Source organism: Hemicordylus capensis, chromosome 2 (genome assembly GCF_027244095.1).
Source record: "Hemicordylus capensis ecotype Gifberg chromosome 2, rHemCap1.1.pri, whole genome shotgun sequence".
NCBI lineage: Eukaryota > Metazoa > Chordata > Lepidosauria > Squamata > Cordylidae > Hemicordylus > Hemicordylus capensis.
The window spans coordinates 201,590,572-201,618,495 of record NC_069658.1 but is presented as its reverse complement, the minus strand read 5'-3'; the positions used below and the strand labels follow the sequence as shown (position 1 = coordinate 201,618,495).

Sequence of the window (27,924 nt, the reverse complement as noted above, 5' to 3'; positions counted from 1 at the left end):
TGCCATACTCTGTTACAGAGTATAACCGTAGTCAAGTAGATTTTCAAATGCTTATAGCATAGCCTTCCCTTCCCAAAACATTGCAGACCGTGAAGGCCCCCCTTTTAACACATTCTGGCTTCAAGCAAACCTGTGGTTGGGCTGGAGAAGGTGCATCGGGGTGCTGGATGAGTATTTGACCTTGTTCAGGGTGAGAGGTCACCATTGTGCTTGCTGACCCCACTACCATGCCGCTGCCGTTTAGCGAGGAAGTAACACCTTGTGTCAGGCTGGCTTTCAGCCTCTGTAAGAGGAGAACACACACACACAAAAATCAGTCAAGGATAAATGGTTTCATTCGGCTTTACTGAGGTTTTTGCCTAAATCTTCTCTATCTGCCACAGGGATGCCTTTTTTGAGAGGGAGGGAGGACTCATGTGAAAACTCTTGAAAATATCTTTGGCAGTTTTTGTTAGAAAGTTTCTTTTTAGGAGAATCTCTCACATTAATATGGATTGTTTAAATAAATGTATTTCTCTGTCTCATATACCCATGGCCAAGAAGTATTTCAAATGCAGAATAGATGACACCAGAACATTTTAAAGCAACTTCTACTACTATTTATATACTGCTTTTCAACAAAGTTTCCAAAGTGGTTTACATAGAATAAATAAATAAGATGGTTCCCTGTCCCAAAAGGGCTTACAATCTAAAAAAGAAACGTAAGGTAAACCCCAGAAACAGCCATTGAAGGGATGCTGTGATGGGGTTGGATAGAGCCAAATGCTCTCCCCCTGCTAAATATAAGAGAACATCCATTTTGAACCACCTCTTTGTTTAGTTAGCAGGGGATGGCAAGATTCTAGAACAGACAGTCGGTCTGTGGGCACGCAGGGGGAAAATGTGGTGATTACTAGGAGCCATCAAAGGAGAGTTGAGAAATCATCTTCCAGTGACTGTTGCTGGTGCCTATCTTAAGTTTCTTTTTAGATTGTGAGCCCTTTGGAGACAGGGATCCATCTTATTATTTATTATTTCTCTGTGTAAACTGCCTTGAACCATTTTTGGAAGGGCGGTATAGAAATTGAATGAATGAATGAATAAAATCATGTCAGACTAATCCCACTTCCTTTTTTGATACAGTTATTTGTTTTGTAGGTCATGGGAACACCAAGGATATATTGTATCTTGATTTTTAGCAAAATCATTTTTAGCATTTGGCAAAATACACTATAATATCCTTCTTGCCAAGATGGCAAATGTAGGATAGAGGATACTTCTGTTAGGTGGACTCACAGCTGGTTGAACCTACAGCTTGGGTACATTAATGGCTCCATGCCAAGTAGAGGCAGGTATTCAGCAGAGTGCCACAGGACTCTGTGCTATTCAGCATTTGTATGAATGACTTGGATGTGGGATTAGAGAAGATGCTTATCAAAATTTGCCGACTAGAGAGGGGACAGCTGCCTTAGAAGACAGAATCAAGATTCAAAACAATCTGGGCAGATTCACACTAGGTCAAAACTAACAAGATGAAATTCAACAGGCACAAATGTGAAGGTCAGCATTTCAAATGCACAACTATAGGAAGGGGTGACCTGAGCTTGCAACAGTACATGTGAAAAGGATCTAGGCGTTTTAGTGAACCACAAGCTTTGTTTCCTACTTGTCTTTATTTTATGTAAAAAGGACAAAACCCTCTTAAATTTGTTTATTTTATTAAGCTGCATACAACTGTACAACTTTTTTCTATTAAATACTTCACTGTTGTGTCTGCTTTCCTTTCTTTTCACTCTTTCCCCCAAGAACTGCTAGCACATGGACACTGGTAACAGCAGCAGAGAAATGAAAAAGGCTACTACATACAGCTAGCAGTCATGAACGCCAAATGAAAATAATTCCTTAATTACTTTGGCAAAGTTACTACTGTGGGCAAGTCTTCCTTGCTATCATCACACACCCATCTTTCAAACACATGTTCCATGCATGAAACATTCCCCAATGGCTCCAAATTTCCCCAAGAAAAATTTGACTGTGTGTTGCAAGAGCTTGTTGGTAGCCTCCACCCCATGCTGTCTATTGTTCCTCCTTTCCCCTTATCCATCCTTTTCTTTTCTTCCCCTTATTCTAGATAGCCTCTCCTCTACGAGTTATATGCTGTCCATCACTACCCAACAGAGCAGTATTATGGACTATGCAAACTGTATCAGTTAACTATAAATTGTAGAGTTCATTAGGTATTCTGTTATCCCATCACCACATCTTACAGTATGTCTGAAAATATCTTTTCTTTCAATTATTTTGTATTTGTCGTAAAACCTGTTAAGGGTGTGTGTGGGTGTGTGTGTGTGTGTGTGTGTGTGTGTGTGTGTGTGTGTGTGATTTCAAAGCATACTTTAAAATAATTGGGTTGTGGTGCTTTCCCCAATACACTTCTTGAAATCACAGGCACAAGTTGCTGACCAGAACTCAGGTTGCTGACCAGAACATGTACCAGAACTCACCATTTTAGCTTCTGAATGCACTGGAAGGCCTGATGGTGAAATGGAGCCGCTGCTGGCAATTGGAGGACCAGGAATACCAGGAATGTTTGGCACCACGGACATTGGCCTCGCTAGCTATAGATAGGAAGGGAAATGGAAAGTACCCTGAGTTAAGTTCAGCCATTTTTCATGATTCTCTATGCACAGACTTCCTTCCATGAAAAAGAGAGGGGTAAAAAAGGGCTTGCCTCACAAACTGTACATCTCTCCTCAGCAGTGTTTCAGAAAGCAGCATTACAGTTGCTTAATAGAAAACAGCAGTACCAATGGCCGTTCAGAAAAGGAAGGAAGTAAAGACAAAAGAGAAAACATCTTGTTCTTCATTTTCCTCAGGGCCATTCCACACATGATATGCTGCAGCAGATCTCAGCAGAGAACCACAACCAATCCTGGCTCCCTGACAAATGCACCTGTAGGAGATATTTGTTCACTGCACATTCACTCTTACATAAAGAGTGAGTTATGTGTTGGAGTTGTGTGTAAAATATACTACTACAAAATTGTAATGTGTGAAGCAGCCTTTAGAAAGTTCTCACTAGATTAAGTGTTTCCTGCAATGAGTAGAGAAATGGTCAAAGACATGCGTTCTGGCTCCATACTAGTTAGCTCAATATGGTTGCTTCCATTCTAGAAAACCTTGCTGAGACACCACTTTCCCGCAATTAACTGAAAGCGGATTTAAAATCAGGGGCAGATCTTATCTATGGGCAAAGTGGGTGGTGCTCACCTTAAATTTCTCAGTCAGCCATGTTGTCTGTGTCTCCATTTTGTGTGCCTACTGCCTCCCTCTGTTGTTCCCTGCTGCTCTTGCCTGCAGCTTGCTGCTGCTTTAAGAGTTGTGAGGTGGGCGACGGTAGCACCAACCTCAAAGAACAAATGAAAAGCCCCAGATCTTTTAAAATATTAATATTAAGAAGGCAGGAGCCAATAAGCATGCTCACTTTAGTTTTGCAAAGTAGGCAGTCTTAGGACCACCCTATAAACCAGGCCTGCTCAACTTCTGAGTCCAAACTGCTTTTCAAATAATTGCAGAAGTGGCTTTCCATGTGGGTGTGGGAAGGAATGGATTATGTTGGAAGGAAAATAATTTTTAAAATCCATTTGCTATGCAGAGAGTTCACCAGATTTTTCTCTGGATTGTGGCCAGTATCTGTAACATTAATATGTCCACTGATGGTTATGGTTCATTGGGCAAGGATTAAAGAAGTGACCTCTATTAAAAAACATTTTTTGCTTGCTAGGATGGACACCCAGGCTAAGTGGTGGGCACCCAAGGTAGGCAGAGAGTGCCACCCAGTTGTTCAGCAGACATGGAGGAGGGAGAGGGTGTCCTCATGCTTCTTTGCTTCCCATGGTGTCCTCTAAGTTACGGGAAATGGTTCATAGCTGCAGTAAGCACAACTGAAAAAACCTGTGATTTTTATATTATTTACGTATGCGTTTTTTAAATAGGCCGGCAGAGCTGCCCTTGTAACTTCAGAATCTGTTCTCCACTTCTGTAGCTGGTCTCTGCTTTACCTGTGGCTTATATCGATTTATTTACTTTTACATGTATAGCCTGTGCTTCCTCCAAGAATCCCAGAGTGGTGCATATGGTTACATTTCCCTCAACAGCCCTATGAGGGAAGGTTACGCTGAGAGATAAGTGACTGTCCCAGAGTCACCCAGTGAATTTCATGGCTGAATGGGGATTTGAACTTGGATTTCCCCAGTCTTGTCCAGCACACTAACCACCATACCACTCTGGCTCAGAATCTTGTTATTTATTATTAGTAGTATTCATTTTTTAAATAATCAAGCAGACAGAGCTGCCCCGGTGACTTCAGAATGCATTTACTCTTCACAGAAGCAGCCTTTTGTAGCTGGTCTGTGCTTTACTTGTGGCTTGTACAGTTCTTTTCCTGTGTCTGTGTGCTTGTGTTTTGATCCTGCCGTGTTAGATACAGGTGGCCCTCATTCACGGGGATTCCATTCCCACCAATTTCCGTGGATAACGAAACCGTGAATAATGAGACCTTGAGTATATGGGGAGTGGAGGGGAAGGGGCAGAAATAAGGGTAGAAAAGAATAGTACCTTGTTCTCCAGGTCTCCAGGAATGCCCCCCAAATCCTCTTATTTTTCAATTAAAATATTTTTTTAAAAACCCAAAGAAGAGCCGCAAAATGGCTCTGCGATTCAAAATGGCAGTTGGAAAGGGCATCGGAATTCATTTCCGGCCACTCAGGAACTGTGGATAGGTGAAAATTCCCTCTATTACATGCAGCGTATTAAAAACACTGGGTCTCTAAGACCCATCCATGCCACGGATACATGAAACCGTGATCCGCAAAAGAGAGAGAGAGAGATTTAAAGGGCAAACGCCTGGCGGAAAAGAAACGTCTTCAATAAGATCTTAAAGGCTGAAAGGGAGGAGGCAGACCAAATCGGGGTGGGTGTGGGTGTGAAGGGGCGGCAACAGAGAAAGCCCTACCACAGGCCTCTCTGAGACCATGGACTGAAAGAAGGGCAACCTGAGAAGATCTCACAGGACGGGACAGAACTGGCCGGGAGAGGTGGTCCTGAAGTAAGCAGGTGCTAAGCCCTGAAGGGCTTTAAAGGTGAGAACCAGCACTTTGAATTTGGCCCAGAAGCAAATAGGTAACCAATGCAGTGACTACAACAGAGGTGTCATACCACAATATCTCCTAGTACCCATAAGCAGGTGGGCTGCCGCATTCTGGACCAACTGAAGCTTCCCGGTCGTCTTCAAAGGCAACCCCAGGTAGAGCGCATTACAGTAATCCACATGAGAGATGACAAGGGCATGAGTTATCGTTGCCAGGGCCTGCCAAAGCTGGGCACAGGCACCTCTGGCCACGGCCTCCACCTGCTGCTTGAGCAGGAGCTACGAGTCCAAGAGGACCCCAAGTCACGGACCACCTCCTTCAGGGGCAGCACAACCCTGTCCAAGGAGAGACTCAGACTCGGCAATTGGCCAGATTGAGGAGTAAGCAAAAGCAACTCAGTCTTGGAGGGATTAAGTCCGAGCTTGCTTTGGCCCATCCAGACCCTGACAGTCTCCAGACACTGGGGGAGCACAGAAATGGCATCTCTGGTGTGGCAATATACAATTGAGTATCATCGGCATATTGATGGAATCTCACCCCAAACCAACGGATGACCTGTCCCAGCAGCTTTATGTAGATGTTAAAAATAAAGGGTGCGAGAACCGAGCCCTGAGGCACACCACAAAGGAGTGGCCACAGGGCAGAGCACTCGCCACCAATACACATCGACTGAAAGCATCCACTAAGGAAGGAAAGGAACCACAGCAAAACAGTGCCCCCAATTCCTAACCTACGCAGTCGCTCCAGAACGATACCATGGTCGATGGTATCAAAAGCCTCTGAGAGATCTAAAAGGACCAAGAGAGGGGTGCTACCCTCATCAAGGTCACGATACAAGTCATCAACCAGAGCGACCAATGCTGTTTCCGTGCTATGCCGTGGCCTGAAACCCGACAAGGACCTAGAAAATCAGCTAGATTTTCCCATGGCCAAGATATTTACTCAAAGTAAACCCCATTCACCAAAAGTTCCCAGCAACAGTATCAGAAGTATGGTCCCTGTTGGTTATGTCATTTTTATTGCTTCCTGATGTGTATAAGTGGGGGCTTAGTAATGAACATCATAAATAACCCTAGAATAGCTTCTCTTACTTGCTTCAGTGTATGTTACTGTTCTTGTAGACATGGGGGAGGCTTCAATGACCAATTTCCTCTCACTTTTTCCATTTCATTTTTTAAACAGCAGAATAGCACAATTTCACTATTAAGTGAAAGGAAAGAACAAGAAGTAGCAGCTAGTAATTAAAGCCCTCTTCCTCACCTGTGGGAACATAACCTGACATTGAGGCAATTCAGAGAGGCTATTCAAGGATAATAAAGAGAGTATTCCTCACTAATTCCGCACCCACACTCATCAGGAAGCTATAAAATCGGCTGAACAAGCAAAGAGGAAGTAAAGGCCCAGGAGCTTTTAAAACCTCAATAGCACTCTGCTGTTCCACACCAGGCAGGCTGATACTGCACTTGTAACAGCAACATAGCTTGCCTCAAATCAAGCTTAAAAAGAAAAACGAGGACAAAAACAAGAGGAAACACTGGAAAGCAAGAGACTGACAGCAGTGTCATTTGGATGCTCCATGAGGAGTGAGTGAATAAGAATGGCAATTCCAGTGAAAAGAGCTAGTGTGAAAGCAGCTTATATATGATGGTAGGAGTGTTTCATTTTTACAGTGAGGAAGAAATTTGCCAAGGGTGACCATGGAATTTTTCTTCCTTTCTGTGATGCTTTGTGGGGCATCCCTACCCTTACATTATTACAGTCGACATTTTAAACTTTCACAGTTGTTGGAGAAAGAGGAAGATGGAAGGTTAACTAGAGTACTGCAAGCTATGCAACTGGAAACACAAGGAGATGCCCGTTGTATTCCTCTTTACACCTAGCCTTTCAGATTTTACAAGGCTTACTCTTAACTAACTATGAGCTCCAACACATGGCAGAAACTTTTTAAACAGTTAAATGGGTATACCTAGGAAGAAACAGATGTTGGATTTGAGCAGATTGTGTAGTCAGCAGCAGAAGCAAAGAAGATTGCACTAGAAGGTATTTGTGTTTGTCAATCACATATCCTGATAAATTTCATATACAGAAATAAAAGCTAAATAACCATTTCATGCCCCAAAGAGGCCAGGGAGGGAGTTTTCCTGGCTTGGAAAGGCCAACATGTTCTCTGCAAGCTTGAATGATTTCACCATAGAGCTAGCTAATCCGAGAGCCTGCAGTTCCCAGCCCTGGAACCAACAGTGACAGCCATCTGCTCAGATGAGGATTCAGTTTTCAGCCTTATTGACCTGCAATGTGGTTGGCAGGCACTGTTACCTTGCAGGCAGTAGCTCCATTCATCCCCGCCTCCTCCCTTCTAGCTCAGGCTTATCTCACACAGAGGGGCAGCGAGCAGTGTCAATTTTGCCAATTAAAGTGCCCGCATATGCTCTGCAAAGGGAAAAGCTGTCCCTTTCTTTATCAAAAGTGGCCATGCTGGAAGCTTCTATTACCGATATGACAGAAGGCATCTGAACAGGAGGGCCAGGAAGAACAGGCATGGTTTGTCCATTCACAAGGTGCATGACAAGTGGTATGGAGCTAGTTGGAGACCTGGAAGAGAGAAAACAAAACAAACACTGAAGTTCAACTTATGTGCATGATCTGCCATTGCTGCCCAATAATTTCCAGGTGCAGATTATTCCTTTTGACATACAGAACCTCCTTCTTGTAAGCACTCCATGAAGCAGGCTGGACATCTCTGCACTGCCTGGGAGAAACATAACAAGTTTCCCAATTTAACTCCTTAATTGCTAGTTAATTGGCCTCCTTGCCAGAGAGCACATGGGCTACAAAAGCACAGAGGCTTTCAGCTTGCATTTATCTACTCAAATTTAAACAAGGTACACAAGGCTACGATTTTTCTGTCATAAAGGAAGCTGCCACTTAGAAATAACACCTAACTTCAACTTCTGTGATTATTAGAGAAATGTGGCAAGGAATGAATTCTGGGCTCTATCATCCATCCAGATTAAAAAGTGTACTGGCACATCACCTAAATGTATGCACAACCGCACAAGTCGATTTCGTCGATTCGTGCATTAATTCTTTTGGGGATCAATAAGGTGATCAGTAGGCCTCCTCTCAACAGAGAGGTGAAACTAAAAGGTCACTAAGATAAGGGAAAAGCAAACCAAAGACCCATGTGGCATTTTTGTTTGAAGTTCACCCCTTCTATGCTGCCCACTAGCTTCCTCAGACTCTTTGTGGATCGTATCTTGGACACAGGGCTCTGATATCTGTGCCACCTTGCTGTCTCTGGAGATGGCCATGCCCATGTCAGGAGAAATAAGCATTTCAGTAGATATCTGAAGGAGGAAAAAGCCCATCAAGAGCCATCTGACCTGGAACAGAACATCTCCCAGAGAGAGATCAGATTCAAGGACAAATTGGACATTACATGGCAGATACTTGTGAGTCTCCCAATGGATTCTTTTAAAAATCAAAAGCAGCCATGGGACACTTCAAGACTAAGCAGAGGAATATTGGCAAGAAGACTGCTTAACCCTTTCCCTTTTGGCACAAGATGCCTCTCCAAAGCTGATTTTCATCCTTGGGGGTGAATCTGAGCAGGAAAATGGCTGGAGGGGAAAGGATTCAGCAGTCCCTGCCTCCCTGCTACCCCACTTAGCCTCTTGCAGCTGCTTTCCAATTTTAAAAAATCCACTGGGAAACATTACATGCGTCTGCCATGTGTTGTCTAGGTTAGTTCTTCAATTTCTATAGGAGGAAGAAAAGAGGGGTGTGGCTTCCCCCAAGACAGGGCTGTTCCTTGCATCCAGGGTGTAGTTAGGAGGAGGCTGTGGCACTGGAAGTCTGAATAAGATGCAAGCTCTTCAGGAAAACAGGAAGCAGGTGCTTCTAAGAAGAGAGGGAAGACCAGTTTAAGCAAGAGCACTAGAAAGGAGGAGAGGAGTCTTGCATTATTCATGGGAAGGAGATTGCAGAAGTGACACTGTAGCCCCACTGACTCAGAGGGGAAGCTAAAGAAGACGGAGGCTGGAGCCTTAGCTTGTGGGAAAGGGCTATGCATGCTGAACTGTTCAAGCCTGCTTCTTCTCCCTGTCCCTTTTCAACTTTCCAGCGAAGAGCTTATTGACTGATTGATTGTTCAATTCTTATACCAACTTGCATAAAATTTATCCCAAGGCAGTTTATTCCCCCTATAATAAAGTATTTAGTATAAAGTTTAACCTGGATCCTAATTTTTCCTCATGGTGGTGGTTGTGCAATTTTTAAATAAAAGTGCCATATTCTGCAAGATTTAAAATCATGAGATATTGCAAGAAAAACAGCTGACTGTTCAACAATTAACTGAACACCCAAATTCAAGTCCCTTAAGGTCCTTGCACCTCTCTCTCCCCAGCTCCATACTTACCCAAGCTGTCTGTTGGAAGGTGGCGCTTGGGTGATGACAGAGGTTGGAGAAGGGAGAGTGGGATGTAGAGGATCATATCCCAAGTGCAGTGGCAGTGACCCAGGACGTACAATGGTTGGAGTAGGTGTAGAGATGATAACAGGCTTTGAAGCACTCTCCTGAGAAACACGCGCACACCCAATGTTAGATGTTATTTACGTAAGATAATCATGAATCCTCTTAACATCTTTGAAAATCTTCAAGACCACCACACGAGCAGAAACTGGAGCATAAAACAGGGGAACTACTAATTCAATTGTCAACATAGAAAATAGAAGTCCTAATAATAATCCCTTTCTGGAAGTTCCTAATGGTTCAGCCTGATCAGGCTTGTTTGCAACAAAAAGAAACACTTCATTGGTTTGGAAAAACTTCTTTCCCCCCACTTGCAAGATATCAGAATCCAGCAGGTAGGGTCAGGTAACTGGGACTTGAGTCCAGTCCAGGGCAGAGAAGAGGGCTTTTAAGAGAGAAAAAAGCTCAGAATTGTTTGCTCTGACTTGAGTAGAAACTGTCTCAAAAACTGCTTTGTATCCTGAGGGCTAGAAACCTGCTCTTTTGAAAAGAAAGTTGGGATATTTAAATACAATAAGTGCACTGGATCCTGCCATGTTCTGCAGTTTGCAGCACATCTGTATCCACATCACAATGGAGGTAGATGATATAGATGGTCAGCTCTCTATTCATGAATTTATAGGTAAAATCTAGCACGGTGGAAAAGGTCATCTGAATAGGAAAACCAATTATTTATTATTATTGTTTTACATTTCATATCCCGCTCTTCCTCCAAGGAGCCCAGAGAGGTGTACTACATACTTAAGTTTCTCCTCACAACAACCCTGTGAAGTAGGTTAGGCTGAGAGAGAGAAGTGACTGGCCCAGAGTCAACCTGCAAGTTTCATGGATGAATGGGCTTTGCCTAGAGGCAAGAGTTTGAAAAGCAAATCATGTCAATCAAGCTTCTACATATGTTACTTCATTCTTTTAGGACTTTCTTCCTCTCAATGGCCCAATTCACATGCTTCTTGCCCCCCCCTCACCCCCATTGATTGCACATGGGAGCATGCTGTGGTTTGCATTCTCATGACACCTCCCATGTATCCACCATCCATATGGGGGTGCCAATTCTTACAAGTAGCTCTTCCATGCAGTTATAGACAGGAAGCAAGTCTAGCAATGGCCCCACAGGCAATTGTTGGGGAGGAGGGGGAGACAAGACAGAACATTCAATTAAGCTATTGCATTTCCTGCAATGGGAAACTATAAGCAGTAGTTATAGGCAGAAAATGAACACCTTCTTTCTGCCTTTTCCAACCTATGACAATTTTTTATATGGGAGAAAGCCATTAAAAGGCGGATCAAAAGATGACTCACGAAAGCTCACCTTTTCCTTGGCCTGCGGTGACCGTGGACTTGCCACTGGACTGTCTGGAGGGGAAGAGTCCACTTCAACGGGCTCTTCCTCTTTTATTTTGATATCTGGGGTAGAGGGCAGAGACATATCCAGGGGTCCAGAACACTATGGAAGGAAACAGCCAAATGCTAAAATATAAGTTATATCAGGCCACATTTTAAGGCATTCAAACAGAATGTCTGCAGATTGCTGCACAGCACCTTCTAGCATAGCTTGAAAAATAGTTAAGTATTGGTCAACCATCCCTGTGATAATTGCTTATACTGGTCTTCCCCTCCACATCCTACTGCTAATGTGGCTGCATGCCACACTGTTCTTCCTCCCTGGACACAAAGGGTTAGTGCTCCTAGCTCTTTAGTTAGGCAATCTAGAGCAAGGATTCTCAATGCTGGGTCCCCAGATGTTATTGGACTTCAACTCCCATAATCCCCAACCAAAGGTCACTGGGGCTAGGGATTATGGGAGTTGCAGTCCAATAGCATCTGGTGACCCAACGTTGAGAATCCTTGATCTAGAGCACAAGGTAGCCTGATTCAGAGAAAGTAAACCGTGTTGGTGCAGGAGCAGTTTGGCCCTTGCCTTGTCACCAAGGCATATTGCTACTCACCCTAGGTGAACATCAGACTGCATCTAGCAGCTCATACCAAGAATGCATATTAACACAGGAATGCAGTGTTTTGGGACTCTGTAAGAAACACCTACATGAGCAACTCTTTCCAATGAGTTTTTGCTTTTATTTATTTATTTATAAATATATATAGCTGAAATGCCTCCAGGTCACAGAAGGCACTTCCATTCCTAGAGGACCTGTAACTCAATAATATAAGTCAGTTTTGAATTATTGCTTGATTTCTCAAAAGCCAACAAGAGAGCCATACAAGTTATTACAAATCTATGACCAGCCCATTGTAATAAAACCTAATCATATTCCTGGACCTGGCAGCAAGCCACCACCCCTATTTTCAACTGCGCTGCATGGCTTTTCCAATTTTGTTAACAGCAGCTTGTTCCCTCCACAGATCAATGGGGTCAGAGCAACAGCAGGAGAAAATGGCAAAATGAGGGGCGTGGGCCATTCATGGCAAAACAAGACACAGCACAGCAAAAAGCATGGAAGCAATCAAAAGGAGCAATCTATAGCTCAGGAGTGGCATAGTGCTCCTCTACAGTATGCCAAGATGATAAAACCAAGCAGAATGAGCTGCTGGGAAGTAATAAGCAAGACAGCATGAGCAAGCCATCCCTCCATGTATTCAAAGGAGCTGCATAGAAGAACCTGGGGTGGGTGGGTAGCAACACATAGCTAGATCCTATATCTTTTCTTGTTTCTTATGCCTTTGCTAAGGGCCAGTTTGTCCGCTAATCACCCTCAAACCCTTAGTTTTGCTCTTTTGCTTTCTGCCGGACTATTCCTTATGTGCGGACTATCCTCCACCAGATCAATTGTTCTCTTTAAGTCCACTTAAAACCCATGGTTATCAAGCATTTACTAAACCACTCTATAAGGCGGGTTGCCTGTTGTCTTCTGTCTTCTCCGTTCTGCTGTTCCTACTCTATCTTCTTACCCATTGTCTTATTCATACTGCAATGCTAAATGTTTTTGCAGACGTAAATATTGATATCAAAAGGGATTGGTTTCCAAATCAGTCTGCACAAACCCCCATTTAATCTATTATGGTTGCATGCTTATAACATAAACACATAAGAGCAGCCCTGCTGGATCAGGCCAAGGCCCAAGTCCAGCATCCTGTTTCACACAGTGGCCAATCAACTGGATGTCTCTGGGAAGCCCAGAAGCTGGAAATCAAGGCATACACTCTCTCATGCTGTTGCTCCCCTGAAACTGGTATTCATAGACATAGACTACCTCTGAACTTGGAGGCCGCATGTAGCCATCAAGTCTGGTAGACACTGATAGTCTTGTACTCCAGATTATTAACTCCTTGCGAGTTTCACTCTCAGACTCTTGAGAGTGAAATAATAATGCAAATAACACCCAGGTTTAAAATCTTAAGATGACAGGAGATTAGGGCTCAGCAACAGGAGGCCCCCTGCCCCCAGGCCAAGCCTGACCCACTTACAATTGTTGCCTGCTCTCTCACCACTTGTCAGCCTAGAAGGGTGAATGGACAATGTGGAGTGTGTTGAAACAACTTGAAAGTGGGTCAGCTTGAGAAAGAAGTTAAGCCTCTGGCCCATCATCCTACTCTTCTTTCTCAATGTAAACCACTTTGGGAACTTATGTTGAAAAGTGGTATATAAATATTCATCGTTGTCGTCATAGACCTGGTGCTGACCAGAACCTTAGATAGGCCACGCCATTTTTGGAGTTCTGTACAGAACTCAGACTAAACAGAACTGACAACGTCAAAGAATGGATAAATTAGGATGGGAGGAGCACCCTTAACAAACAATCATACTTTCTATACAGGAGGTAACTGTCTATTTACCATCTTTGTATACACTGAAGTGATCACTATCCAAGATGTTTTAATGTTCAGAAAAAGAGTGAACTCTCTTATAGCTAGCTGGTGGTGGCCACACAGGAGATAATTCCCTCCTTTCCTGTGAAATTGTTGGCTTCTTCTCTCCCTATCTTGTAGAGGTTGGCTAAGATTTGGCTTTTTCAAAAAGTGTCCTGGTTCCCTCTAGTTCCTAGAGTCACTGTGAAATGGGTTTTATTGTTTTAATTAGATCTGGTATGAGATTTTATTATTATGTTATGTTGTTTTATGATGCTTTAAAATGTTAATTTTTGCTGTAAGCCACTTTGAATCAACAAAGGAAGTATATATTTTTAATAAAATAAAATGTACTGGGCATTTTACTGGAGTGCTAGACTAGGACCAAGAAGGCCTGGTTCAAATGCTCCAGAGAGCTTGTTGGTCTCCATCTTTTAGAGCAGAGTGGTACAACTCTGGACTACAACTCCCATCATCCCTGGCCACTGTGGCTGGGAATTATGGGAGCTGTAGTCCAAAAATAGCTGGAGAGCCAAAGTTGTGCACTGTTGTTTTAGAGTAACCAATCTAACAGAGTTATTGTGAGGAACAACTAAGGGGGAAGAATAATATATGCTGTTATTAGCTCCTTGGAGAAAGGGCAGGATAAATCTGCAACAACTGTTGCAGCTGACTTGCCCCACTGTATGCTTCTAGATGTTACATCCATTTGCTTTTCATTATGCACCACAAGGAGCTCCTTCTGAACTACAAGGAGCAGTGAATGGCAAAGGGACTGGCATTCTAAATGTGTGGACTCTATGTGGCTGATGCTCCAATTGCAAATGTCAGTCATCCACAGAACAGCTTGTCTGGAAATAACCTCTTTCAGGATTTAATTACCACCAAGTTTGTGGTTGAAATCACCCAAGACAAAACACACACACTCGCTCTGAAACTAGCACCAGCAACTGGGCTCCACTCAGTCAAATGTTCAAAGCATCTCATGAATGTGCCCAAAAGCTCCTGCCAAGTTTTCTGAATAGCAAACCAGCCGGATCTAACAATCTAGACAATTCTAGCAGGTATAACTCCTTCAGCCTGCCTGAAACTGGCCCAAGCTTTGAACTACTGCAGTCTCCAATTGGAGGTCATAGATATTAGGACGGAGTCATTTTTAACAATAAACTCATAGCAACCCAAGAATCCTAGTGGTAGATATTAAATAGTACAACGGGATTATGGGTGGTCTCAAGATATAAAATGTCTGGCTAGACTGCGGGTTGTCAAGCCATTTATAAAGCCAACCTCAAAATAAAAGTTAAGATTCTGGGCTGCAATAAAAATAAAGGCAAGAAATTCCAAACATACACAAAGGAGCCCCTCATTGTGAGAGGGAACTGCAGCAGTATGCAAAATCGACACATGGTTAAAATATCCATGCTACTAGAGGAATAAAGGGCCAGGAGCTTTTAGCAACTGAGTTCTAAATTCCCCATTGCTTTTGAAAAAGTATGTGATTTGATTTCCACAGCAGTTCTGCTGAGAAACAAGCTAATGGCATGCAGAGACCTCTCAATTTACTAAACAGAATTTCAGTCTGAAGAGAGAAAATAAAGGACTTTTTAAAAATGTGTATGCTACCTAAGTGGTGTTCTTAGAACGCTTTGAAAATCAAAGAGTGCACAACAATATGTATTGCTTTGGCATCACTATTCCATTTGTTCCTTATAAGGGTCCTGTTAAACCTTAGTTCAACTTTGCCTGAGGTGAGTTCCAAAGCTTGCAACAACTAACTGGGCAAAGATTTTGCCCTTACTCTAGGTCCCTTCTTTTCCTGGAAGAAAATCTCTTTTCTCAGCCAAATTGCAAAGGTGCAATTTCAAGAACTACATATTTGCAAACCCAACAGCAGGCAACTGTATTTTGACACAGATTATAAGGCAGGGCTTCTTTCCATTTTATCTTTTATGAAGTTCTTAGATCATTATAGATGTAATAATAATAAGCCGCATTGGGATTTTAAAATGAGAAATGGGATATAAATCTAGTGGTGTGCGTGGAACCGGCCCGGCACTGGGGAGGGGGGCTCTTTAATGGTGGGGGAGGGTGTACTTACCCCTTCCACCACTTTCCCCCCTCCAGCACTCCCCGCTTTGTAAGCATTTGGGGCGGCAGGGATCTTCCTGCCGCCCCTACCCCCGTTCCTCATCAAAAAGAACATGCGCAAAAAGGAACACGACATGCGCATGCGCAGTGAGGCTTTTGAAGCCTTTTGACAAGGAACGGGGGTAGGGGTGGCAGGAAGGTACCCTGCCACCCCAAATGCTTACAAAGCGGGGTGCGCTGGAGGGGGGAAAGCGGCGGGAGGGGTAAGTACACCCTCCCCCATCCTTAAAGATCCACACACACACCCGGTGCCGAACCGGCTCCAGGTCTGGAGGCTCTTAAAATGGGCTCTGGACCAGTCCATGCACATCCCTATATAAATCAAGTTTGTGGAATTGTCTAGAAAACAAAAATCATTTTACCCTCTATATCTGCCTCAAAAAAGCAAAATCTTTTAAAAATCTAATGGCATTCTTGTCTTTGGAGGAGAGAAAAATGCACATACATGGAAGAAAAAGTCTGTAGCCTGTCCTGTATGGGCCCCAAGTCTTTTAGGGATATTCCAGGTCCCTTCCTCAGTTTTTTAGGTTTCATTATGCACAGGTAGCATTTTACCCTATTGCTCAATAGGAGATAAGCCTGCTTCTGGAATCCAGTGCTCTAGCCAATAACGTGCAGGGCTCTGACAAGCAGTTGGGCATTAAGCGCCTATTTTTATTTTATGGAAATTCTTCAAGTTTAAAATATTAGACTATCTCTATTTATGTTTCTGCTGTTCACATTCCAAGCCAATGAGAAAGTAAATATTCAATGAAACAACAGGCAGGAGTTTTAATGATGGGGCTGCTTTGTCACTCTAGCTTTAGAAGTGAGAATCATGGTTTACTATAAACAGACTCCTAGGTGAAGAGCTTAGCTCTCTTTCCTCCTTTAAATGTCTTCTTCAAAGCCTTTCTTGGACCACCACCATTTCACCTTTCCTTCATAGTCTACCAACAGTTAACTCTCTTCTACCCTATTCTCAAATTTCCTTCAAAACACTTATTTCCCCTTTGTCTTCTTGGTAGCCTAGGCCAATGGATTCTCTGCAACAGCCATAGCAGAAGCAAATGTTAGCTGCTGCTAAAGTAGTAAGCAGGACAAAGATATCCCAGTCTGCTCCACTTATTGTGTATTCCACTCACTTCATGAGAACAGTGAATCGCTCTTTCAGGACTGATAAACAGCCTGCAGGAATTATCACTGGCCTCTTTTTAACAAAAAGCTGTCACTTGATTTTCCCCAGCAATGGAAACAAAGGAGTTTCTCCATGTGATGGTACCCCACTATGATCCATCCTGTGACCTACTGCTTCAGCTCAGTAGCTCACAAGATTAGGGGAGGCAATTCAAGTGTCATCCCTATAGACAGGAAGCATAATTTTCATGGTCCATGAAGTCCCTAGCATCGTTGATGCCACTCAGATATTAAATGCTAGTACAGGCAGGGGCACACCAAGATGATTTGGGCACCCAAACCCCCCAGCCACGAGGCCCCCCCGAAGCTTTCTTTGGGGGGTCTGCCCCACCAAACCTCTGGTTTTTTAAAAACTTTTTTTTAAAATGGCATGCAGAGGTGTCTCTGCTGCTGGGGGAGCGGGGAGAAGGGAGAAGGACTGCTCCACTCCCCCCCCCCACAGGCACCCTTCGGCTGCGGTAAGGGGGGGGATTTTAAAAAAACAACACACACACATACGGAGGTTTGGCAGAGTGGGCGTGGAGTGGCTGCCAAGGCCCACCAGCCATTTGGAGGCCCCCCTGGACCTTGGAGGACCAGACTGGGTCCCCAAGGTCCAGGGGTAAGTGCCCCTCTGAGTACAGGTTTACAAAAAAATAAATAAATCTTAACTCAGTGACAGCATTCCCAACTACCTATTACTCCAAATGGCAATACGATACAGCTGCTCCTACTCAAGATGCCCCCAAAATGCTAAAAGCAAGATGTGAACAACAGTATTTACTCAAAAAGAAGGCCCAAAACACAGTGGCCAACATCCAGATCAATGCCGAGCTGGTGGAAAGATTATTTTTGTCATGTAAGGGGAGAAGGGTGATTTTCAGCAATCCTCATTCCCACTGCAGCTGACCATGCCTCCTGAAAATATGTCTCTGAAGGTTGTGGGACCCTCTGGGCCATATTTTTAGGAGGCAGGGGCAGCTGTGGCGGGCAGGGGGATTGTTGAAGATTGCCCCTTCTCCTTTGCATGATGAAAAATGCTCTTTCACCTGCACAATGTTATTCTGGATCAGTGTTCCCTCTATGGCGTGGGAACTTAGAGGGAAACCTTGGTTTTTTATGTCTGCTCAGTTAATTTTAGATCCCACGCAGACTGAATCAGGATGGTCCCACTCTGAATATACTGTACGTATGCACATACTGCTTTGATACTGCCACCCAGAATAAAATTCACTCTGCACACAGATGAAAGAAATTAGAGAGAACACTGGTCTGGATGTACGCTAGTGCTTTGCACACAACTGTTAAATCCCCAATTCAGGAAGCAGAGCCAAGAAAGGTAAGAGAATCTCTCCCCCCACCCCTCCACACACACACAAAAGGCACTGCAAATGACGGTAGATAGTTCCAGACTAGATGGACCACTGGTCTGGCAATATGGTAACATCACTCCATGGCTATGAAGTAGCATCATCTGACTTAGGCATTGTTGGAGACCAGATATTATGCTGGATAGACCACTGTGCTGATTATGTTTGGCAATGTTAATTAGTGTTGGATATGTTTGGCAATGTTGGTTGGTTATGTCTGGCTGCAGGAGGGAGAATGAGAATGAGAGACAGATCCCTTCCTACCCTAACCCTGTCTGGGACCAATAGGGACCTGGCTCCTTCCCTCCCAGAGCTGTGCGGGTCTGCAGCCATTTCACCTACAACCAATCAACCACCCTCCATCAGAGATATTGATGGAAGTTTACATGCATTTATTGCTTTTTATTAACACTGTAACCTGCTTTGGAAACTCAGAAGGAAAAGTAGGATAGACATCTAAAAATAAATGCTTATATCTTAAATCCCCAGATGAGCACTATTTAAGGACAATCAAGAACAGAGAGTTTCCCTGCAGCTCCTAACATTTTAGTTCAATGAGCCCAAAGTCCTTTGCCTCTTGCCTTTTTCTCATCATCTTCTGTGGCTTTCTTGAAGTCATGCTCAAATGAACTTGCCAACTCATTGAAGAGGCCAACTTCCTCACAGTTCTTCAGAAAACGGGTTGGTGTTGGAGTCTGATCTGTTTAGAGAGGAAGAAAAAGAAACAAACAGAAATAAAAGTTTAGATTACAATATTTGTTTCACAGAATGAGGAGCCAGAAATATGCACAGTGGACATTTCTAACTATTTCCTTTTCACTCTTTTAAATTTCAAACAGTTTAGAGTCCTTTATTCATACATGTCTACCCATCTGTATTTTATAAATGGCAGTCTGAACATGTGAAATCCTTCCTACTGATGACAGCAGAATCAGAGAATTTGTAACATACCATGCCTCAGAGGAAGAGACAACCGGGCAGACTATAGGTAGGGACTTGGAATGGCAAGGACTGAAGGAGTTGGGCAGCAGGAATGTCCACTTAGACAGTTGTAAGATTGAATCGGACAGTTTGAGTTGGATAAAACTGGTGTAAATCTGGAGAAGAATGTAAGAACAGAGCCTTGCTGGATCAGGCCCAAAGCCTATCTAAACCAGCACCCTGTTTCCTACAGTGGTCTACCAGATGCCTTAAGCCAGAAGCCCACAACCAGGGCCCTTTCCTCTGCCACGAACATGTCTATGTGGGCTGCACAGCTCCTGAGAAAAGGACTGTTGCAGAGAGGGGAAGGAAACGAACATCGCTTCCCCATTCCCCTACTCGCATGTGCATGTACACTGCAAGATTCATGGAGAACAGGTCTATCAATGGCTACTAGTCTTGTGGCTGTGGGTAGGGATGTGCATGTAACCGGTTTGATGGAGGCAGTGGGAATAACTTTAAGGGCGAAGGAGGATGCACTTACCTCCCCCCCCACACACATTTCCCCTGCCGGCGCTCGATCTCCTAACAGTCTGTCATGTACCTCCCTGCCACCCCGTTTCCCTCTTTACTGGATGTAACTGGAATTATTCAATGTGCCAGCATGGCGCACGCAGGCGCATCAAGTACTTCCGGTTACTTCTGGTAAAGCGGGCAATGGGGCAGCAAGGAGGTACGCTGCCGCCCCGATGGACTGTTAGGAAATTGAGCGCTGGTGGGGGGAGCATCCTACTCCGTCCTTAAAGGCAGACAAGCTCCGCCCCGCCGTCAAACCTTCAAGCTAGCCCGTTTTCCAAACTGTTTGGAGGACCATACAAGGGCCTCTGAACAGGTTCGTGCTCATCCCTAGCTGTGGGCCGCCTCCAGCCTCCGAGGCACGATACCTCTCAATACCAGTTGCAGGGGAGCAAGAGCAGGAGAGAGGGCATGCACATACCTCTTCCCTGTGGGCTCCCCAGAGGCATCTGGTGGGCCACTGTGTGAAACAGGATGCTGGACTAGACAGGCCTTGGCCTGATCCAGCAGAGTTGTTTTTAAGACAAGCCTTGTGTGCAATTAGTGCATAGCTGTGCTCCATGTCAGCCACTTTATTTATTTATTTCTCCTTCAGAATACCTAATTGCTAAGGAAATTGCATTTTGCTTTGTCTCTAAAGGGCTGTGTACATTCTGCACTTAATCTACCATATTTTAAAAATGGCTTCTGTTAGGCCCAGGGAAGCCCCAACACTGGAAACCCTGCTAAGCATTCTGAAATTTCACAATGAATTTCTTAAACATTTTCAACCTTTGAATCCATAAGAGGCTAGAAATATGGTCCCCCCCCCTCCTTTCAAATGAAATTGGAAGATCCCCCAATTTTGCATCCATGACCAAACTCCAAGTGTGTGCAGTGCAGCTGTGGAGGCATGGAATACAGACAGCCCTGGCTCAAATCTCAGTCCATATAAACAGCTTTTGCTGGGCCTTTACTAAGCCAGCTGATGTTTAACAAGCTGGGGATCTCAGAGGACATCTTCCACTTGTGCATTACATGATGTGGTGTCAGAAAGAAAAAGACTGATTTATTCTTGTTAGAGAGACAAGCTGTGTGGGCTGACATTTGCGGGATGTTTGTAAGGGCAAGAGGGGAAGTCTGAGTGACTCATCTGCTTAATTACATGGTTGCTGAAAGAAGAAGAATGATTTGCATGTACTACCCTTGAAATGCGGAGATGGCAAAACTTACAGTACTGATAAGAGATCAAAATTTGGAAGGTTTTAAAGAAGACTGGAAATCATTCTTACTGTACCTAAAGAACTATTTTCCTAATATTGATTTTTCAACAGGGTTTGAAATGTAGTAACATTAGCAGGTTGAGTAGACTAAAATTGAGTTTGGTAAGATATAGGATATATGTTTTGAATTATTATAGCAAGGGTTAATTGTATAGTTAGTGATTCGTGCTGATTGGTGAGCTGGAAGTCAATTTTTGGTTTAATTGGATGTAATGAGATTTTCAAGATATTGTTAAAATCAATAAAAATTTAAAGCAAAAAAAACCCAACCAATTGTGACTGCTGATCTTTTATACAATAAAATTAGAAGAACTGTAATGATGGCAGGTAAGAGGTGTTTTTTTTTTAAAAAACACACACACATTGGCACAGAATTGAATCCAATTAATGCACAATTTACAGACAACTTGTAATTATTTATAATAGTTCCTGTCTGCAATTCCTGCAGCAGGAATAGTTTTTCCTATCTGTGATACAGGAATGGGAAAAACTGCACGTGCCCAAATTCTACAGGTTTTGTAAGTATTACAGGGCTCAAAAGTCCCATCGTGTGTTCTGCCCTAGGGAAGGTACACCAAGGAAGCAGACCCTGAAGCGTATAGAGTGAGGACTTTGACAAAGTATTGATTCTCCAATGAAAACTTTGGAATATTAAAAAAAGGGATTCTTTTTCTTTGAACACTCTAGATCAAAACCCACTTCATTCAATAATTGTAGCACTGCCTCTCATCAAGAAAGAAAGAAAGAAAGAAAGAAAGAAAGAAAGAAAGAAAGAAAGAAAGAAAGAAAGAAAATCCCTAAACGGCAATAATCTATTGCCAGACTAAAATCTTATAAAGGGTTGCATTGACTGTACATGTTGAAAGAGACTCGGCTGGGCTTTGTAAATGCACTCCAGGCAGCAGCCAACTCACAGCTTCAGATTTATTAACTGCCAGCCTAAAAGCTTGAGAAAACTGACACTTGGGACAAGAAGAGGAAGCTGGGCTTGTCAGCTTTTGTTCATCACCCTGAACAGCACATGAAGAAAGGCTTTTTGTACATAAATCTTTCACTCTGTCAAAACCCGAACACACACACACACACACACACACACACACACACACACACACACACACACACACACCCCTCTACCTGAAAAGTCTCACTCCCCACTCCCAGCCCTTCTCCCAATTAAAAGGTCACAACTTGAGAGGAACTGATATTATTCACTGCATCTGGTCCCAGGTATCAGTCTTACAATGGGATTGTATTAATATGCCACTTTCCAAGCTGACCTGGATTACAGCACATACCTGCTATGATGACTGAGTCCGTTCTGGCAGGACCAAATTTCAATGTCATCTCATGCTTGAGTTTATGAACCGCCAGGTGGTCCTCATTTGTAAACCTCTGAAATGAAACATTTAGAGGGGGGGAAGCCTGAATAAATGCGTTTTATATTACAGCATACATCCTGCACCAGGATTTGGGGTGGGGTGGGAATGCCCCAAGACAGAGGTTGTAATATAATCAGTACAAAGTGCTAAGCAAAACCAGAACAGGACAGATTGCAAGAGAAGTGCTGTGTGAACACAATTTTCTCTAAATGGAAGGGGGAAAGGCTATTACATGCTGAGCTATTGGCAAATTGAGAGATATAGGTTTAATAATCAAAAATGTTTGAAAAGGCAATGGCACGTAGTTGCTGCAACTAAAGTAGGAAACATGAATTATTCTCTGCAGTGCTTTGTGAAATGTGCCACTTTATTATTGACTAATGGAGGGAGAAATTATTTACTATTGGTGACTGGTGTGGAGCAGAAGAAGAGTTAATGCCTCAGGGTTGTGCCAAACAGAGCTGGCATCTACAAGGCAATTTGGCCCATGCAGTTTATGAAGAGGAAAGACAAGGCTTTGCCCAGCATCACTGTCCAATGGCTACGAACACAGAGACACACAACAGCTCAATCATCACTCCCAGTAAACAAGGACCTGCACATCTCATGTGCCAAAATATGCTATGTTCCACCTGCAGCATGATTTACAGGAAACAACAAACATGTAGCTGGTCCCTGAAACACTGCTGGCGAAATGGACTCCCTCTGCAAAGGCTCAGGAAGAAGGATATTTATTACTGCTGGGGCTGCCAATAAATTAAAATAGTGCTTAGTTGATTCAAGCCAGATCATCGATTGTTAAAATATGGTTAAAAGTGCAGATCACCAAAATCACAATATAAAGCCTTTTTCAAATACTGAAGGAAACCAATCAATCAACCAGCCATTTATTTTAAGGAGGAAAGGCCATCTAATGCTTTCTTTTTCATTCCCTACAATACACACATATGCACCAGAACAGCCTTTAAAGAAAAATTAGCAAGTGCGCTCTTTACTCTCAACCTCACTAATTAAAATTGGTGTCCACTAATCAACCAAGCTTAAGCTGATGAATGATTAAACTGCAACATTAAACATTTTAAAGCTTGCAGTTCTACTATTAACATGTTGATTTCTGTAGCACTAACTATGCTAAATACTTTACAATCTTCCTCATGTTCATTCTCACAACCAGCCTGTAGGGCAGCTCAACAATTTGTTTCCAGCTACAAAATGCAAGTGAGAGATTGTGGCTTGATACAAGCCCACCTAGATCAAGTTTATGACTCAATGCGTCATTTTCCAAACATTATTGCTATTCTGGATAATAAGGCAGTCTTAAATAAAAGTAAAATTGGGTCTGTGTACATGCATGTGCACCAACTTTCACTGTTCCTTGTTTCCTCAGAATCAAGATTTTTGCTCCAATTCAGTTCCACATGTACTCCAATGCATGCACAAAGTCCCTGCATGATTCCATTTCCCTCAATGGAAGGAGCTCCACAAATGGACATTCCTTTGCATATGCAAGGCTGTTGACCTGAACCCCAGTAAAGGGGTTTTATTGTTCTAAAAAGCAAACAAAAACCATGTCTACTCTTTTAAAATGCTGTTAGCAGACCAGGAAGGGGCGGAGGGAAGAGAGAGGGCAGCGCTGAAGGCCACCTAGCAATGCCAAAGGGCCAGTTGCCAAGCCCGGGCACTGCCTCTTGACATTCTCGTTAGCTTCGGCACACAGAACTGCTGCTTTGCCATTTAGGCACAGAGAGTTGAGGAAGCAACTTCGACTGCTTGACAGTGGGCTGCTGTGCCCGAATCTTGCCCTTCCTGTCCCAGCCTCTTAGCTACCTGGAAACCTCCTATTGGACTCATAAGGCAGCTGCATCCCTTTTAGGCTTTGCTCAGCACTTTGTAGGCATGCAGCTTTGCCGATCAGGCCACATGGCTTCGTTCTATACACTGCAGGTTTAACAACCTTTGATAGGCTTCTAGCAGTTCTACAGTCTTTATTGTATTCAAACCAAAACAGATTGTGTTGCTTTCCAATTAATGCCAAAACCTGGAGGTTACCCATGGCACCTAAGCCCTAAAACATGTCTCTCCACACAGAAGGCCAAGTGATGGAAGAGAACACCAAAAGGGAAGGAGCGTGAGCCACAGCCATTAGTGTTTAATCTCTTCCCCTGGTTGCCAAGTCCAGATTTCGGAAAGGATATCCTGCTTTTGAGACCGAGGGAAGAATTTAATCAGACACACATTTTTTCCTGCCACATTGCTGTAGTCATAGAGAAAGCTGCACCAGGTGGCTTTTGCCCTTCCCTATCACACTTGCAACCCTTTCAGGTGGAGTTGGGTAGGCCTATCCATGTGTCAGATCCCTTGCCCCTCTCTGAACAGACAGGAGTTAATTGCAAATGTTAAGTTCATAAAATTATCCATTGCAAACCTCCAATTCTCCAAAACCGTCTATGGAATAAGCAGAGAACCATTCAACTCGTGTGTAAGTGCAATGTGGCTTATGTCTACTGAGCATATTTGAAACCAGGAACCCCCTCATTTTCACTCAGCCCCTAAATATGAAAATGTTAACGGTTGTACATATAACTACTCATATGGAACACCATGAATCTCAATGTTCCAGGATGCGAAAAGCAGCACCTGCAGTAGAATTCGAGATGGGGAGGGGATTTGTGACACTGCAAAGTGATGACGTGGACCATCTAATATGTACTAAGGGTGCTCATTCATTGCAGAAATGAATCAGAAGGCTGATTCAGCTTAAATCTTATTCATTCCAGAGCGAATGTCTATGGGGAGTGAATGAACATCATGGCATGAGCCACTCCGTTCATTCACCATCTGATTCATTTCCATAATAAAGGCATGGGGGGAGAGCTTATCTTGTATTGGGTGGAGCAATGGCCTTTAAAAAAAACACCTTGATATTTAAGCTATAGGAACATAGGAAACTGCCATATACTGAGTCAGACCATTGGTCTATCTAGCTCAGTATTGTCTTCACAGACTGGCAATGGGTGCCCTCATACTAGGGAACTGGAACGTTCCCCTTCTCGTAATCAGGTTAGTAAACCTGTATGTCATTTATGCAATGCTCCTGCATAGGAATAGGGAGGGAAGACGCGACCAAGAGGTTCACGCAGATGAGACAGTAAATCTCTTCTAGAAAAGTTTGTATGGTTATGTGCAAAAAGACAAGAGTATATCTTCTAAACAGCAATGGGACAAATTGTGGAAATGGACGTCGGACGTAACCCCCCCCCCGATTACCTGATGTGCCTTGAAATTCCCCACCCCCGAGTTACAGTACTACCTGCATATACTTCATAACCTTGTGGGTTTCCAAATCCTTGTGTGTAAATCTTTGTAGATATATCATGTACAAACAACCACTTTGTATATAATTGTGCTTTGGCAACGTACTGTATGCTTTCGTAGTTTGTTGGTTCAATAAAAAAATCTTGTCCTATTTAAAAAAATAAAATCTTGTCCTATCTTGGAGAAGCCAGGGAGGGAACTTGAAACCTTCTGCTCTTCCTAGAGCGGCTTCATCCCCTGAGGGGAATATCTTATAGTGCTCACACTTCTAGTCTCCCATTCAGATGCAGCCAGGGCAGACCCTGCTTAGCTATGGGAACAAGTCATGCTTGCTACCACAAGACCAGCTCTCCTCTCCAAAAAATGAAAAAGGAGCACCATTGAAAAAAAGAGAAAATAGAAAATGCCACCCACCTCCACTACCTAAGTCCCTCTAAAGTAAGGTAAAGTGTGCTGTCAAGTCAGTTTCAACTCCTGGCGACCACAGAGCCATCTTTGTCTTTGGTATAATACAGGAGGGGTTGACCATTGCCATCTCCCGCGCAGTATGGATGCCGCCTTTCAGCATCTTCCTATATCGTTACTGCCTGATATAGGTGTTTCCCATAGTCTGGGAAACATACCAGTGGGGATTTGAACTGGCAACCTCTGGATTGCTAGTCAAGTCATTTCCCTGCTGCACCATTAGGTGGCCTAAGTCCCTCCAGACCTTTCATCTTGACAAGAAATGAGATAACCAAAAAGCAGTGAGTTTATGTAGCTTTAAAATAAAGTGTGCCGTTGAGTTGGTGTTGATCCTGGCAGCCATAGTACTCAAATAAAAAATGAAACCAATGAGGAGTTTAATAATGAAGACAAATTAAAACTTGTTCTTGCACACCCTAATAGGTATCTCTGATGCTAGCACAAGTCACTTTTCACCATTCCTTGACATACAGAGGATTTACAGCACACCTTTAAATTGATACAACCCTCTTAGCAGACAATAATTGCCATTCAATTTTCCCCCAAGAATGGTCCTCCTCTTAGAAGGAGCACTAGCAAACAAATTCCACAGAGAAAGGACTACTGATTTTTAAAAATTGGCTATTTTAATTTTAGCCTACTTTCCAATGTGTCTGTCCATGTGTCCCCCGCTATCAACTTCGCAACACCAGGACCAATATAAGCCAAATCAGGTATGGTTGTACAGACCCAGAGGGGCACCTCAACGGCATAGTCTGTGATGTCATCCACCCCGATCCAAAATGGCGGACGTGTAAACTTTTGAGGCGCAAGTGGGCTAACTTGTGAACTGCCTAACCAATTTGAACCAAAATTGCTACAGCTGAATGGACACATAGAGATGCCGCAATGGTGTAGTTTGTGATGACATCACCCACCCTGATCCAAGATGGCGGATGCATAAACTTTTGAGGTGCAAGTGCACTAACATGAGGACTGTCTAACCGATTTGCACCAAATTTGGAACAGCAGTAATGAGTGACACACAGGGACACCTCAATGGTGCAGTTTGTAATGATATCCACTCCAATCCAAGATGGCAGACACAAGAACATTTGCGGCGCAAGAGATCTAACTTGTGGGTCTCAATTTGCACCAAATTTAGTCCAGATGTAGAGAAAGTGAAAGTAAAGTAGGCTGATTAGTTCTCAATAGAACAACTTGTTTACAAATAAACCCACAATTTGTCCAGAGGCTAATGAAATACGTACAGCAAATAAAACACTGGGTTCGGGACAAGTGGGCACACATTGATATCTTGCTCTTCCTCCAAACAGCTCAGGGCAGCATACATGAGATAGCTCTCTTTTGTCAACAAACCTGTGATAGATTAGGATGACTGGACCAAGGTTACCCAGTGAGCTTTATGGCTGAATGGGGATTTGAACTCTGGTCAGCTACTCCTCCTAGTCCAGCACTCCAGCACTCTACCCACTACACCACACTGGTTCTGTGAATATCTGTCAATCAAAAACAGCCTCAAAAGACTAAGTACTAGGAAGTGTGAGGCAGTTGTGCTACCTACTCCCTCTGTGTTTGTTTTGATGGCCAAGGCCACTGTTAGGCAGGGACCAATGCAAGTGGGGAATTAAGCTAATCTGGAATAGGTGAGCATTCTATAAGGCATCGCCTTCCCCATCCATGATGAGGGCCCCTCCCCAAGGGCAGCCATGATAACTGGGGTTTTTGAAAATTCCATGGGTCAGCCTGCTGTGCCAGTTTTGTGATTTTATAACTTTCCACAGAAGACAGTAGATTACAAAGTTAATTTACTGCCCCCACCCCATCCCTTGTCTGATGCCAAGGGTACATTGTCAGAAAAGTGTGCTGAGC

General features: G+C 43.5%; 1 protein-coding gene across 6 annotated transcripts in view; it reads right to left on the bottom strand.

Moving 5' to 3' along the window:
• The window catches only part of LOC128345133 (cyclic AMP-dependent transcription factor ATF-7), a 170,841-nt gene that overhangs the window by 31,390 nt on the left and 111,527 nt on the right, over window positions 1–27,924 (bottom strand). For all 6 annotated transcript variants that reach the window (XR_008316277.1, XM_053296593.1, XM_053296596.1 and 3 more), the window contains 7 exons: window positions 22,189–22,285; window positions 18,716–18,834; window positions 10,970–11,104; window positions 9,547–9,704; window positions 7,622–7,721; window positions 2,484–2,597; window positions 131–283 (listed from right to left, as the gene is read on the bottom strand). Coding sequence is in view for 5 of the 6 variants with exons in the window: in XM_053296593.1 (XP_053152568.1) it covers window positions 131–283; window positions 2,484–2,597; window positions 7,622–7,721; window positions 9,547–9,704; window positions 10,970–11,104; window positions 18,716–18,834; window positions 22,189–22,285 (876 nt within the window). In the remaining variant the exon portion in view is untranslated. The remainder of the gene's footprint in view (window positions 1–130; window positions 284–2,483; window positions 2,598–7,621; window positions 7,722–9,546; window positions 9,705–10,969; window positions 11,105–18,715; window positions 18,835–22,188; window positions 22,286–27,924) is intronic.